This window comes from Carcharhinus amblyrhynchos, chromosome 18 (genome assembly GCF_965287045.1).
Source record: "Carcharhinus amblyrhynchos chromosome 18, sCarAmb.v2.hapA, whole genome shotgun sequence".
Lineage (NCBI taxonomy): Eukaryota > Metazoa > Chordata > Chondrichthyes > Carcharhiniformes > Carcharhinidae > Carcharhinus > Carcharhinus amblyrhynchos.
This window is the reverse complement of record NC_137341.1, coordinates 21349247-21361188: the sequence shown is the minus strand read 5'-3', so window position 1 is coordinate 21361188 and position 11942 is coordinate 21349247. Positions and strand designations below refer to the sequence as shown.

General features: G+C 41.8%; 1 protein-coding gene across 1 annotated transcript in view; it reads right to left on the bottom strand.

Annotated features, from left to right (window-relative positions):
• Positions 1–225: 225 nt before the first annotated feature.
• LOC145354905 (sodium/myo-inositol cotransporter 2-like) overlaps positions 226–11942 on the bottom strand; it is a 63628-nt gene continuing 51911 nt past the window's right edge. Inside the window, exons 15-17 of the mRNA XM_080206522.1 lie at positions 852–947; positions 693–761; positions 226–473 (exon numbers count right to left, since the gene is read on the bottom strand). Coding sequence (XP_080062648.1) covers positions 265–473; positions 693–761; positions 852–947 — 374 coding nt within the window. The 3' untranslated portion in view covers positions 226–264. The remainder of the gene's footprint in view (positions 474–692; positions 762–851; positions 948–11942) is intronic.

Here is an 11942-nt window from a genome sequence, read left to right as displayed (position 1 = left end):
TGATATTGGAATAGTGTAGGTTAGATGGGCTTTCGATTGGTTTCACAGGTCGGCGCAACATCAAGGGCAGAAGGGCCTGTAGTGCGCTGTTATGTTCTATGTTCTAAACTAATCTCTGCATTCCAAAAGAATTCCTTGTACCAAGCTCTTCTGAGACAGATAGTATCACCTTTGATTCAAACTGATAGTAAAAAATCATCTAAATTCTTTCTGGATTTGTATGATTTTCACTTTATTATAAATGATATTATATGTGTTATTCTTTTAGAAAAAGTAAGCGTAGAGGAAGACTGAAGCACTCAAACAGATGATTAAATTAGCATTAACAAAATTGCGCATATGACTCTCTTCCCTGAGCAAGTGAGTGTTGTCCAAAACTTTGCTTGTTAGAGCAATCTCTCTGTCTTTTTGATCCATCCCACAGAACCACAATAAAAAGGACATTGGCTTCGATCTTTTCTTTACTGATTGAACTGTAAGAGAGAGAAATGCAATGATCTAATATGTGCTTAGTGCAGTTTTGAACATGAAAGCAGAAAATTTGGGCATGAAATTGCACTGAAGAACCAATGGCTTCCATTCTGATTTTTTTTTGCCATGAGAATTATTTCCCCTGATTTTGAACTGAAGACATGCATGCAGTTTCAAGTACAGGATTCTCACAATTACATATATCATGGAGAACTGCTTACCCACTGAGAGACTGGCATTGCTCATATTACTGACTTCCTCTAAAGGAACCTCACCATCTTCAGGTTGACCTGAGACAGAATATAATTGATTGCAGAACTATATCAGTTTTAATTATGTTGCCTTATGCACCAAAGCAATTATCATGCTGGATTGCCTACCTGTTGAGAGGGTGACGTTGTTTGTGTTGCTGATTTCCTCTCGGTGCAGCTCATCTCCTTCGGGTTTTTGCACTGTAGAATCTATTTTGGGTCCAGCTGATGGGGAAAAAAGTACATTACGGTAGAATTCCAAATCAACCTAATGTGATGATGTGAACTTACTCTGCCCTCCTCAACTCTTCCTATAATGTAGAGACTGTGCATCTCTAACAGACAGAATCCTTTTATGATCTTCAAAATAACACATATGGCTTCCTTTCCTGCATCTGCAAGCTAACAGCCCATGATCCACCAAAACTATTGGTATAGCGTTATGCTAGAAATAGAAGGTGACTTTAGCCTTAACGTTAACTTGTGCCACAGGTTGGCTCATTGTTACACTTACTGCAAATCAAGGTCTTGTCACATTTATGTTCAGGGGTGAGTTATTGATATACCCCAATGTATTTTGGACAAAATTTTCTTGTCCTACCAGCAGAAGTGATCATAAAGGGTGGGGGGAGTTAATTTGACAGGAGGGAAACATTCTGTTTCCCAACAGCAAGATAAACGTGGTTTAATTTTGTTCCCCTTACTTTTGAGGCAGGTTAAAGATGGGTCGAGTTTCCTGACAATGTTGGATACCCCATTTGAATTCATTAGTATCTCATACATACTATTAAAAGCCACATAAGAATTAAAGTCACCCTCCAATTTAAGTTGCCCATCAGTGAGAAGTTAGGACCTTCAGTTTTATGATTGTATATAAATGGCAAGCTTCAGGTAAATTTCACATCTTCCATAACTTTGACAGCAGTAAATGCTGCTTTCTCTTCCTTGGGGCCAGCGCTTGACTTCACTCATATAGAACATAGAACACTACAGCACAAACAGGCCCTTCGGCCCACAAGTTGTGCCGATCATATCCCTACCTACCAGACATATCTATAACTCTCAATCCCATTAAATCCCATGTACTCATCCAGAAGTCTCTTAAAAAACCCCAACGAGTTTGCCTCTACCACCACTGACAACAGCCGATTCCACTCGCTCACCACCCTCTGAGTGAAAAACTTACCCCTGACATCTCCTCTATACCTGCTCCCCAGCACCTTAAACCTGTGTCCTCTCATAGTGACCATTTCAGCCCTGGGAAATAGCCTCAGAGAATCCACCCTATCTATACCTCTCAACGTCTTATAAACCGCTATCAGGTCGCCTCTCAATCTTCGTCTTTCCAGGGAGAAAAGACCTAGCTCCCTCAACCTATCCTCATAAGGCATGCCACCCAATCCAGGCAACATCCTTGTAAAGCTTCTCTGCACCATCTCAATAGCTTCCACATCCTTCTTGTAGTGAGCCGACCAGAACTACGCACAGTACTCCAAGTGGGGTCTGACAAGGGTCTTATAAAGTTGCAGCATTACCTCCCGACTCCTAAACTCAATCCCTCAATTAATGAAGGCTAGTACACTATACACCTTCTTGACCACATCCTCCACCTGCGAGGCCGATTTAAGAGTCCTATGGACCCAGACCCCAAGGTCCTTCTGCTCCACTACACTGCTAAGAGTCCTACCCTTGACATAGTACTCCTACATCCCATTGGACCTGCCAAAATGGACACATTTATCCACGTTGAAGTCCAACTGCCACTTCTCCGCCCAGTCTTGCATCCTATCTATGACTCACTGCAACTTCTGACATCCCTCCAGACAATCCACAACACCACCAACCTTCGTGTCGTTGGCAAACTTACCAACCCATCCCTCCACTTTCTCATCCAGGTCATTTATGAAAATGAGAAACAGCAAGGGTCCCAGAACAGATCCCTGGGGCACTCCACTGGTGACCGACCTCCATGCAGAAAAGACCCATCCACAACCACTCTCTGCCTTCTGCAGGCAAGCCAGTTCTGGATCCACAAGGCAACAGCCCCTTGGATCCCATGCCCTCTCACTTTCTCAAGAAGTCTTGCATGGGGGATCTTATCGAATGCCTTGCTGAAGCCCATGTAAACCACATCCACCACTCTTCCTTCGTCAATGTGTTTAGTCACATTTTCAAAGAACTCAACCAGGCTCGTAAGGCACGACCTGCCCTTGACAAAGCCGTGCTGACTATTTCTGATCAGACTAAACTTCTCTAAATGTTCATAAATCTTGTCCCTCAGAATCCTCTCCATCAACTTACCAACCACTGAGGTCAGACTCACTGGTCGGAATTTCCCGGGCTATTCCTGTTCTCTTTCTTGAAAATAGGAACCACGTCCGCAATCCTCCAGAACCTCTCCCATCTCCATCGACGACACAAAGATCATCACCAGAGGCTCTGCGATCTTTTCCCTCACCTCCCACAGTAACCTGGGGTACACCCCATCCGGTCCCAGCGACTTATCTATCTTGATAGAATTTAAAGGTTCCAACACATCCTCTTTCTTAATGTCCGCATACTCAATCTTTTCAGTCTGTCGCAAACCTGTAGTACAACTTCCCAGATCACTTTCCACCGTGAATACCGAGGTAAAGTATTCATTAAGCACCTCTGCCATTTCTTCCGGTTCCGCACAGACTTTTCCCCCTTCACCTTTTAGATTGGAGGTGTATTTCAGAATGCTTCTTAAAATAACATACTGTGGGGTCAACCAGGGAACATGTTGCAGGATATGTTAGATCTTTGCAATGTACAATAAAACAGGATTAATGATCCCAAAGGAAGACTGGTGATAAAATGATGAATCTCACATTCAGTTTGAGCGTAAAAACCAGTCTTAAACTTTAACAAAGGCAATCACATAGGTGTGAAGTCAGAGATGACTGGTGAATTGAGTTAAAAATGTAAGACAGGAGGATAAGCATAGTGGGCACTTAAGGAGATTCTTCATAATTCTCAACAAAGATATGTTCCATTGAGAAAGGAAGATTCCACTTGAATTCCAAGTATGGAAGGTAAATTAATTGGAAAAAAAGTATACAATAATACCAAGATTAGAATCTGAAGGCTTGCATCCAAGGTTATGAAAAAATATGACTGCAGAGTTAGTAGATGCTTTGGCTGCAATCTTCTAAAATTCCGCCAATCCTGAAAGGTTCCAGCAGACTGGAAAACCTCAATGTTATATCCCTACTGGGGAAAGGAAGAAATCAGAAAGCATGAAACTAAAGGTTAATTAAACTTGCATTTATCATTGTTAAAATGCTGTAATCTATTGTAAAGAAAATAATATCAGGGCATTTAGAAAATCACAAAAATGAAGCCAAATCAACATAGTTCTGAGATCCTTAAAAAGTTGAACATGGGGCACTTCCAACTTGAAGTGCTTTTTCTTTTACTTACCTTCCATTGCAGATGCTCCATCAAATTCAAAGGCCTCTGATTTGGCCCTTCTGCTTCAGGATTTCACCCACCATCATTAATTGGATGGCAAACCTAGCTTCAGGCAAAGTCCTTGAAAATCCCAATTATTGACTAGTCCCCCTTCAGGTTCGGGACCCAGAAACAACCCCAATCTCTATTTCTTGCCCACAAGGGGAAATCCAGCCCAAAAAATGTCTGCAATGGGGAATAGATAGATTAAGCAAGTGTGCAAAAATTCAGCAGATGGAATGTGATGTGGGAAAACATGAGCGCATTCACTTAGGTAGGAAGAATAGAAAGTATAATATTATTTAAATGGAGAGAGACTATGGAGTGCTATGGTACAGAGGGGTCTGGATTTTCTCCATAAGAACACAAAATATAGGAGCAGAATTAGGTTATTCAGCTCATTGAATGACAAAGCAGACTTAATTATGGCTGATAAGTTTCTCAACCTCCATTCTCCTGCTTTTTCCCTCTAACCCTTCATTCCCTTATGTTGTTATCCATCTTGTTCTTAAATGCACTCAATTACCTGACCTCCACAGCCTTCTATGGCAATGAATTCCATTGATACACCACCCTCTGACTGAAGAGATTTCTTCTCACTTCAGTTCTAAATGAACTTTACTCCAAGACTGTGCCCTCAGGTCCAAATCTCTCTTACTAATGGAAACATCTTCCCCAAATCCAGTCGATCAGAGCCTTTCATTATTCTGTATGTTTCAATGAGATCCCTCCCTCATCCTTCTATACTGCATTGAGTACAGACCCAGAGTCCTCAGACACTCCTCATCAAGCTTTTTATTCCAGGGATCATTCTTGTGAACCTCTGTGTTTTATATACGAGAAGGGTCCCAAAATGTTAGCATGCAGCATAGCAAGTATTAACAAGGTAAATGCTGGCTTACATTGTAAGAGAAATGGAATATAGAAAGGGAAGTCCTACTACAACTGTACAAGGTATTGATGAAAATACAAAGAATACTGCATATGAGTTTTCTTTCTTCACATAAGGAGGGATGTACTTTCATTGAAGGCAGTTCAGAAAAGGTTCTTTGATTTGATTCTTGAACTAAAGGGATTACTTTATGCGGGAAGCTGAGCTGCTTGGGCCTATCTCCTTTGCAGTTTAAAAGAATGGGGAGTGATCATATTGATTCTGTGGGGGCTGATCAAGGTTTAGCAGAGAATGTTTTCCCTCATAGGGAAATCTAGAACTAGTGGACAGATTTTCAAAATAAAGGATAGCTCATTCGTAATGGGGATGAGGAGGAATTTCTTGCCTCAAGAGGGTGGAAAATATAGGAATTCTCTATTCCAGAGAGCTATGGGTCATTCAATATATTCAAGGTGGAGACAGGCCACATTTTGGTTGGGGAATCATGGATTATTGAGAAACAAACAGAAAACTGAATTAAAAACATCAGATCCTCCATAATCTTAATAAATGATGAAAACTTGAGGGACAAAATAGCCAAAGCCAGCACCACTTCTTACTTTATGCTTAAGAGACAATAATTGATTGGCTGGTATAAACTAGGAAGGAGGTAGTGCAATGGTATTGCCACTGGACTACCAATCCAGAGATCCAGAGCAAGATCTGGAGACGTAGGTTCAAAGCCTGCCTCAGCAGATGGTGACATTTGAATTCAATTGAATTGAATTCAATACAAATCTGGAATTAAAACTCTAACAAGGACCATGAAATCACTGTCAATCATAAAAACCCATCTAGTTCACTAATGACCTTTAGGGAAGAAAATTTGCCACCTTACTAGCTCTAGTCTACACGACTCCAGATGTGATTGCCTCGCAAATGCCCTCTGAAATGGAGGGCAGCTAGGAATGGGCAATAAATACTGGCTCATAAAATAAACTTTTAAAATTATAAAAATATCCTTGAAACCAAGTGATGCAAAACTTGAGAATAATTAGAGAGTTTAAGAAAGCTCTTGTCATTAGAAGTATGATACATCTATAAATATATCCTAGAAAACGGTGATACAAAAGTGTGACAAAAATGGAAACTTTGTGGATGGAAATTGTGTGCAGATGTAATCTACCTATATGTATAGCATTAATGGAAAATTGATTTAGAAGAGATACTGGTAATAGTGTGAGGACGAATTGAAATTGAACGAATTTGCTTCTTGGCAATAATTTAATTTCCTGATGTTGTCTTAACTACAAATATGATCCAAACATATTTCGTCAGCCCTATCTTTGATACTTGCATATTAAGTACAGTTTTGATTTAAAAAATAAACAACAGTACAAATGGACAGAACTAAACTGCAACAACTTTCTTTTATAGACCACATTTAACATAGCAAAACATTCCAAAGTGCTTCAGCATCAACCAAATTTGACACTGAGCTACAAAGATGATTAGATGACCAAAAGCATGGAAACAGGATGTAAGGACCACCTTAAGGAAGAGACAGAAGTAAAGAGGCAGTGAGATTTAGGAAAGGGATTAGGGACAAAGCAGCTGAATAAAAATTGGAACTGTGCAAAATGTCAGAATTGGAGGAGCACAGAAATCTCAAAGCCTTCCATGGATACAAGATGTTGCAGAGATTGGGAAGGACGAGGTCATGGGAGGAATTTGTAAGCATGGGATACAAATTTTAAAATGGAAGTCAACATCGAGTGCCTTTAGCTAATGCTGTGCCAAGGCTGAGCAGGAGAGGCAACCTAAGCAGGATGATTTGACTTAATATTGTCACATGTATTTGTATACAGTGAAAATATTGTTTCTTGCACACTATACAGACAAAGCGTACCATACACAGAGAAGGAGAGAGTGGAGTGACAGGGAGAAGAGTGTCAAGGGGGAAGTTGTTGGAGTGAAGTATTGGAAAAAGAATCAGAAGTTGGGGGGTGGAGTTGTGTGGGAGTTTGTGTCTGGGGGAAGTTGGGGGATAAGGAACAGAAAATAGGAGAGGGAAGAAGGTCTGGGGGGACAATGGGGGGGAAAAAAGGTCTGGGAGCAGGGGTGGATGAAGAGGATCTGAGGGAAGAGCTTCTGGAGGAAGTGGGGTGGATAAAGAGCACCTTGGAGGAACTGGGGTGGATAAAGAGTATCTGGGGGAAATGGGGTGGAAAAAGAGCATTTGGGAGAAGTGGAGGGAAGAGGGGAAGAGTGTCCATTTAGGGGGCGGAGAAAAAGTGTCCAAGGGAAATGAGGGTTGGGGGAAAAGGGAGAGTAGTGTCCGGGGGAAGTGAGGGGTTGGGAGTGGGGTCTAGTTGGGAGGTGGGGAAGGAGTGTCCTGGGGAACTGGGGAGGCGGGTGCACAGGGTAGAGAGTGTCCAGGGAAAATGGGGGCAGTGGGAAAGAGAGTGATGCCAAAGGAAGAAGTGGGGGGTTGGTTGGGTGAATGAGCAAATATATGGCAGATACAGTTTATTATGGATAAATGTGAAATGATCAGTGGGAGTGGGGGGTATTGCTGCCATTCTGCAGACAAGATCATTCAAGACTGGAGGGAGGCCAGTGATCAGGGCGGCCTGCGGGGGAGGTCTGCCGGGTAGCCTGCTGGGGTGGGGGTGGTCTGTCGGGGTGGGAAGGGGGTTCTATTGGGATTGGGTGGTGGGGCGTCGGGCTGGCCAGCAAATGGTCATGGGGGGTAAAGGTACAGCACTGTGGGACTCCTGGGCTGGCCAGCGATTGAGGTGGCCAGCAAACTGCAGGCTGACAGTATGGGGCCACTGCGCATGTGCAGAGGCCAGGAACTGTCAGACTTTGGCATGAATAGGCTCCGCCCCCAAGCTTTTAACAATAATAGCGATTGTGACCTCTGAATTGCACAGAGTGTGGGAGATTCAAGTCTGAACTCGCACTGAAAAAACAATCATGATTTCTACCATTTTTCCTGCGAATTCAGTACTTAGAACGTTTTTGGGAGAATCGCCCCTATAAAACTCTGACAGGGCTGGACAGACTGGATGCAGGGATGTTGTGGCTGGAGGGTCTACAACAAGGCATCACAGTATCAGGATACGGGATGGCTATTTAGTTTTGAGATGAAGAGAAATTTATTCAGTGGGGATATTCGCAGGTGATTGCACAATGTTCATCACCATTCATGATGACCCACATATTGAAGCAGCACGTATCCAAATTCATCAAGACCTGGACAATCCAGGCTTGGGCTGACAAGTGGCAGCTAACATTTATGCCAGGCAAGTGCCAGCAATGACCATCTCCCACATGAGAAGATCTAACCATCACCCCTTGACATTTAATGTTATTACCATTGCTAAATTCCTCACTGTCAACATCCTGGGGGCTACCATTGACCAGAAACTGAATTGGACTAACCAAATAAATAACGTGGCTACCAGAGCAGGTCAAAGGCTAGGAATCCTGCAACAAGCATCTCACCTGACCCCACAAAGCCTGTCCACCATCTACAAGGCACAAGTCAGGAGTGTAACGGAATATTCTAACCTTGCCTGGATGAGGGCAGCTCCAACATTTTAGAAGCTTGACACCATCCAGGACAAAGCAGCCCACAAATATTCAATCCCTCCACAACCAATGAACAGTGGCGACTGTGTGTACCATCTACAAGTTGCACCACAGGAACTCGCACCTTCCAAACCCACAACCGAATCTCAACATATAAGGGCAGCAGATGTCTGGGAACAACTATCTGGAGTTTTTCCTCCAAGTCAGTAACCAACCTGACTTGGAAATATATTGCTGTTTGTTTACTGTCGCTGGGTCAAAATACTGGAATTCCTCCCTAATAGCATTGTGAGTGAACTCGCACCTCAGGAACTGCAGTGGTTCAAGATGGCACTACCACCTTCTGATGGCAACTTGGGATGGTCAATAAATGCTGCCTGGGCAGAGTGTGATGATCCTATGCCTTTAAGAAATGTATTTTATATCATGTTCCAGGTGAAGGCTGTGTTTATACTTCAACTCTGTTTAACAATACTGAGTTGTCTGCAACTGGCAGCTCAGATGCTGAGCATGCAGAAGGTTAATTGCTCCTAATTATTGGAGTGTTTGTGTTAATCTGAGCTAATGCAGTTTTATTGTGTTAGAGTAGTGTTTGATTCGAAAAAAATCATGAGTGAAGCTAGGCTTACAGAGAGAGAAAAAAAGCAGGCAGTTTCAGTTTGAATTTAAAAAGAGCAGTAGCAAGGGATGTTTTCTCCCTCACTCTCTCACTGACAATTAACTGTGTGAGGACATGTTTTCCTCTGGAGGTTTCTATCTAACAGTCAGAAGATGAGTATCTTTCTGTATCTCTGTCCAGAGGACTTAAAAGGTTGGAGGACAGGAAAGTAATGTAAGCCTGTGTTTCTTGCTAATGATTCTGAAGAGGGGTTTACATCTATGCAGATACTGTTTGAATTGGTACTAACAGAAATAGCTAGCAGTTAAGAATTATACCTTGTCATGTTTAAGTATTTTAATTGGTAAAAATTATGCTAATTCTTTGTTGTATTTTAACTATTCTTAAATAAAGTTTGTTTTAATAAAAGCTTCCCAGTGGTCAATAGTATCACATCTGGAGTGAAACAACTTATGATCGCACTAATGCCAAAATCAGGAAAAGTTGGGGTTTGGACTAATTTCATAACATATCTTGGAGTTTCTGAACTGGTCCCTAACAAGGGACACCCACATCCTGTAAAATGATTTTTTTTAAAAATCAGAGGATAGTGAACCTGTTGCATTCTCTATCACAGAAAGCTGTGAAGACCAAATCATTGAATATATTTAAGAAGGAATTAGATAGATTTCTAGACTCTAAAGGTGTCAAGGGGTATGGTGAGAGCACTGGAGCATGGCATTGAGATAAATAATTTGCATGGTCATGTTGAATGGTGGAGCAGGCTCAATGGGCTGAATGGTCTACTCCTGCTGCTATTTACTGTTTCTAGACAGCTGTGGACTGAGTGTAGAAGGTGGCAGCCACCATTTTTCAATGATCTTGACCACACAGCTTTGAAGCAGAAGGAGGGTCTTTTATAGTGTATGGAGTTCAAGGTCAGCACAAGTGGCTGACTAAAGGGACACTGATAATTGAGGCAACTGATGTCAACCTGCACAGTCCTATGCTCCCTATGCTGAAGCCTACTCACGGGTCTCATAACATCAAGGTCCCTGCAAGGTCTGGAGCAGCTTTTCATTCTGTGCCATTTGGGGAGTGGAGAGCACTCACCTTCAAGAAACACTCTTTTGGCAGTGGAGGATAAAGGGAGTGTGAGGCTCAGGGCTCTCACTTACCAGCAGAGAGCACCAGATCTGCGAGAAACAATCACCAGTGTACACAGTTTGAAAAAATCCAAGGGTGATGTCACAGGAAAACAGTAAGCTGATTGGTTGGTGAGTTACTGACAGTAAGGACCATCTTTAAATAGTTGAAACTTAAATAAGTAAATAAGATAACGGTTGGGGAACAAAGTTAGGATAAAGGAGTAAAGAAAAAGTCAATCTAAGAATGGAATCAGATGGTTAAAAGACTGTGAGAAGGAGCGGAATGCAAGTTTACATCTCCTAAGAAAATCTGAATGGCTATTTGGATGAGTATAGTTGGGTAGGTACTTACTACCGCTATTGGTTATATTGTCAAGATATCATTTTGTGATTCATTGTTTATAAGAAATATATTCTATATTAACAAAGAGTGGAGAAGAAGGGCCCTAGTTGATATTGTTTGATATTAAAATAATTCATTTAACTTAAAGGGGTAAGACATGATAGGAGAGCTGAAACCATGCTCTGCTCTTCTTGTTTCATGTGGAGACCAGGAACATTTCAAGTTACCAGGTGCAGCACGTTTGTAGGAAGTGTCTCTAGCTGCAGCTCCTAGAAGACCATGTTTCGGAGCTGGAGCATCATCTGGGGATACTGTGGAGTATCCACTAGGTGGACAGTATTATGGATAGAATGCATAGAGAGGTGGGCATACCATAGGCTTAGATTCCACAGGTAGGATAGGCATGACTAACCACCAGGCAGAGCAAGGTGAATCTCCTCTTGGTAGGAAAATAGTAGGAATGGTACAAAGAACATTAAAAGCAACTAGCCTCAAAAGTTTGCACCTGAACTCGAGTATTCAAAAATGGATTAATTAATAGCACAGATAGATGTAAAGGCATATGATAAAGTTGGGATTACGGAGACATGGCTCCAAGGTGACCAAGGATGGGAGCTAAACATCTGAGAACTATTCAGTGTTTAAGAAGGACAGACAGATAGGGAAAGGTGGTGGAGTTACATTGTTGCTAAAGAAGGTATTGATACAATATTAAGGCAAGGTATTAGCATAGAAGATATGGAATTTGTATGTGTCGTGTTAAGAAACACCAAGGGCAAAAAACTTTTGTGGGAGTGGTAGATAGACCATCAAACTGTAGTGGTAAGGTTGGGGACAGCATTAAACAGGAAATCAGAGATGCCTGTGATAAAGGAACAGCTGTGATTATGTATTACTTTAATCTCCACGTAGATTGTATGAGTCAAATTAGTACAGTACAATAGAACAGGAATTTCTGTATATGGGATGGCTTTCTGGACCAATATGTTGAGGAACCAACAAGGGAATATACCATCTTGGACTCAGTATTATGCAATGAGAAAGGATTAGTTGACAATCTAGTTGTGAGTGAACCCTTGGGGATGAGTGACCATAATGTTATAGAATTATTTGACTGTAAAACTTTTTTATATGAAAGAAAAAGATTGACAAAAATTAATGTAGGCCCCTTACAGTAGACATGGGGGAA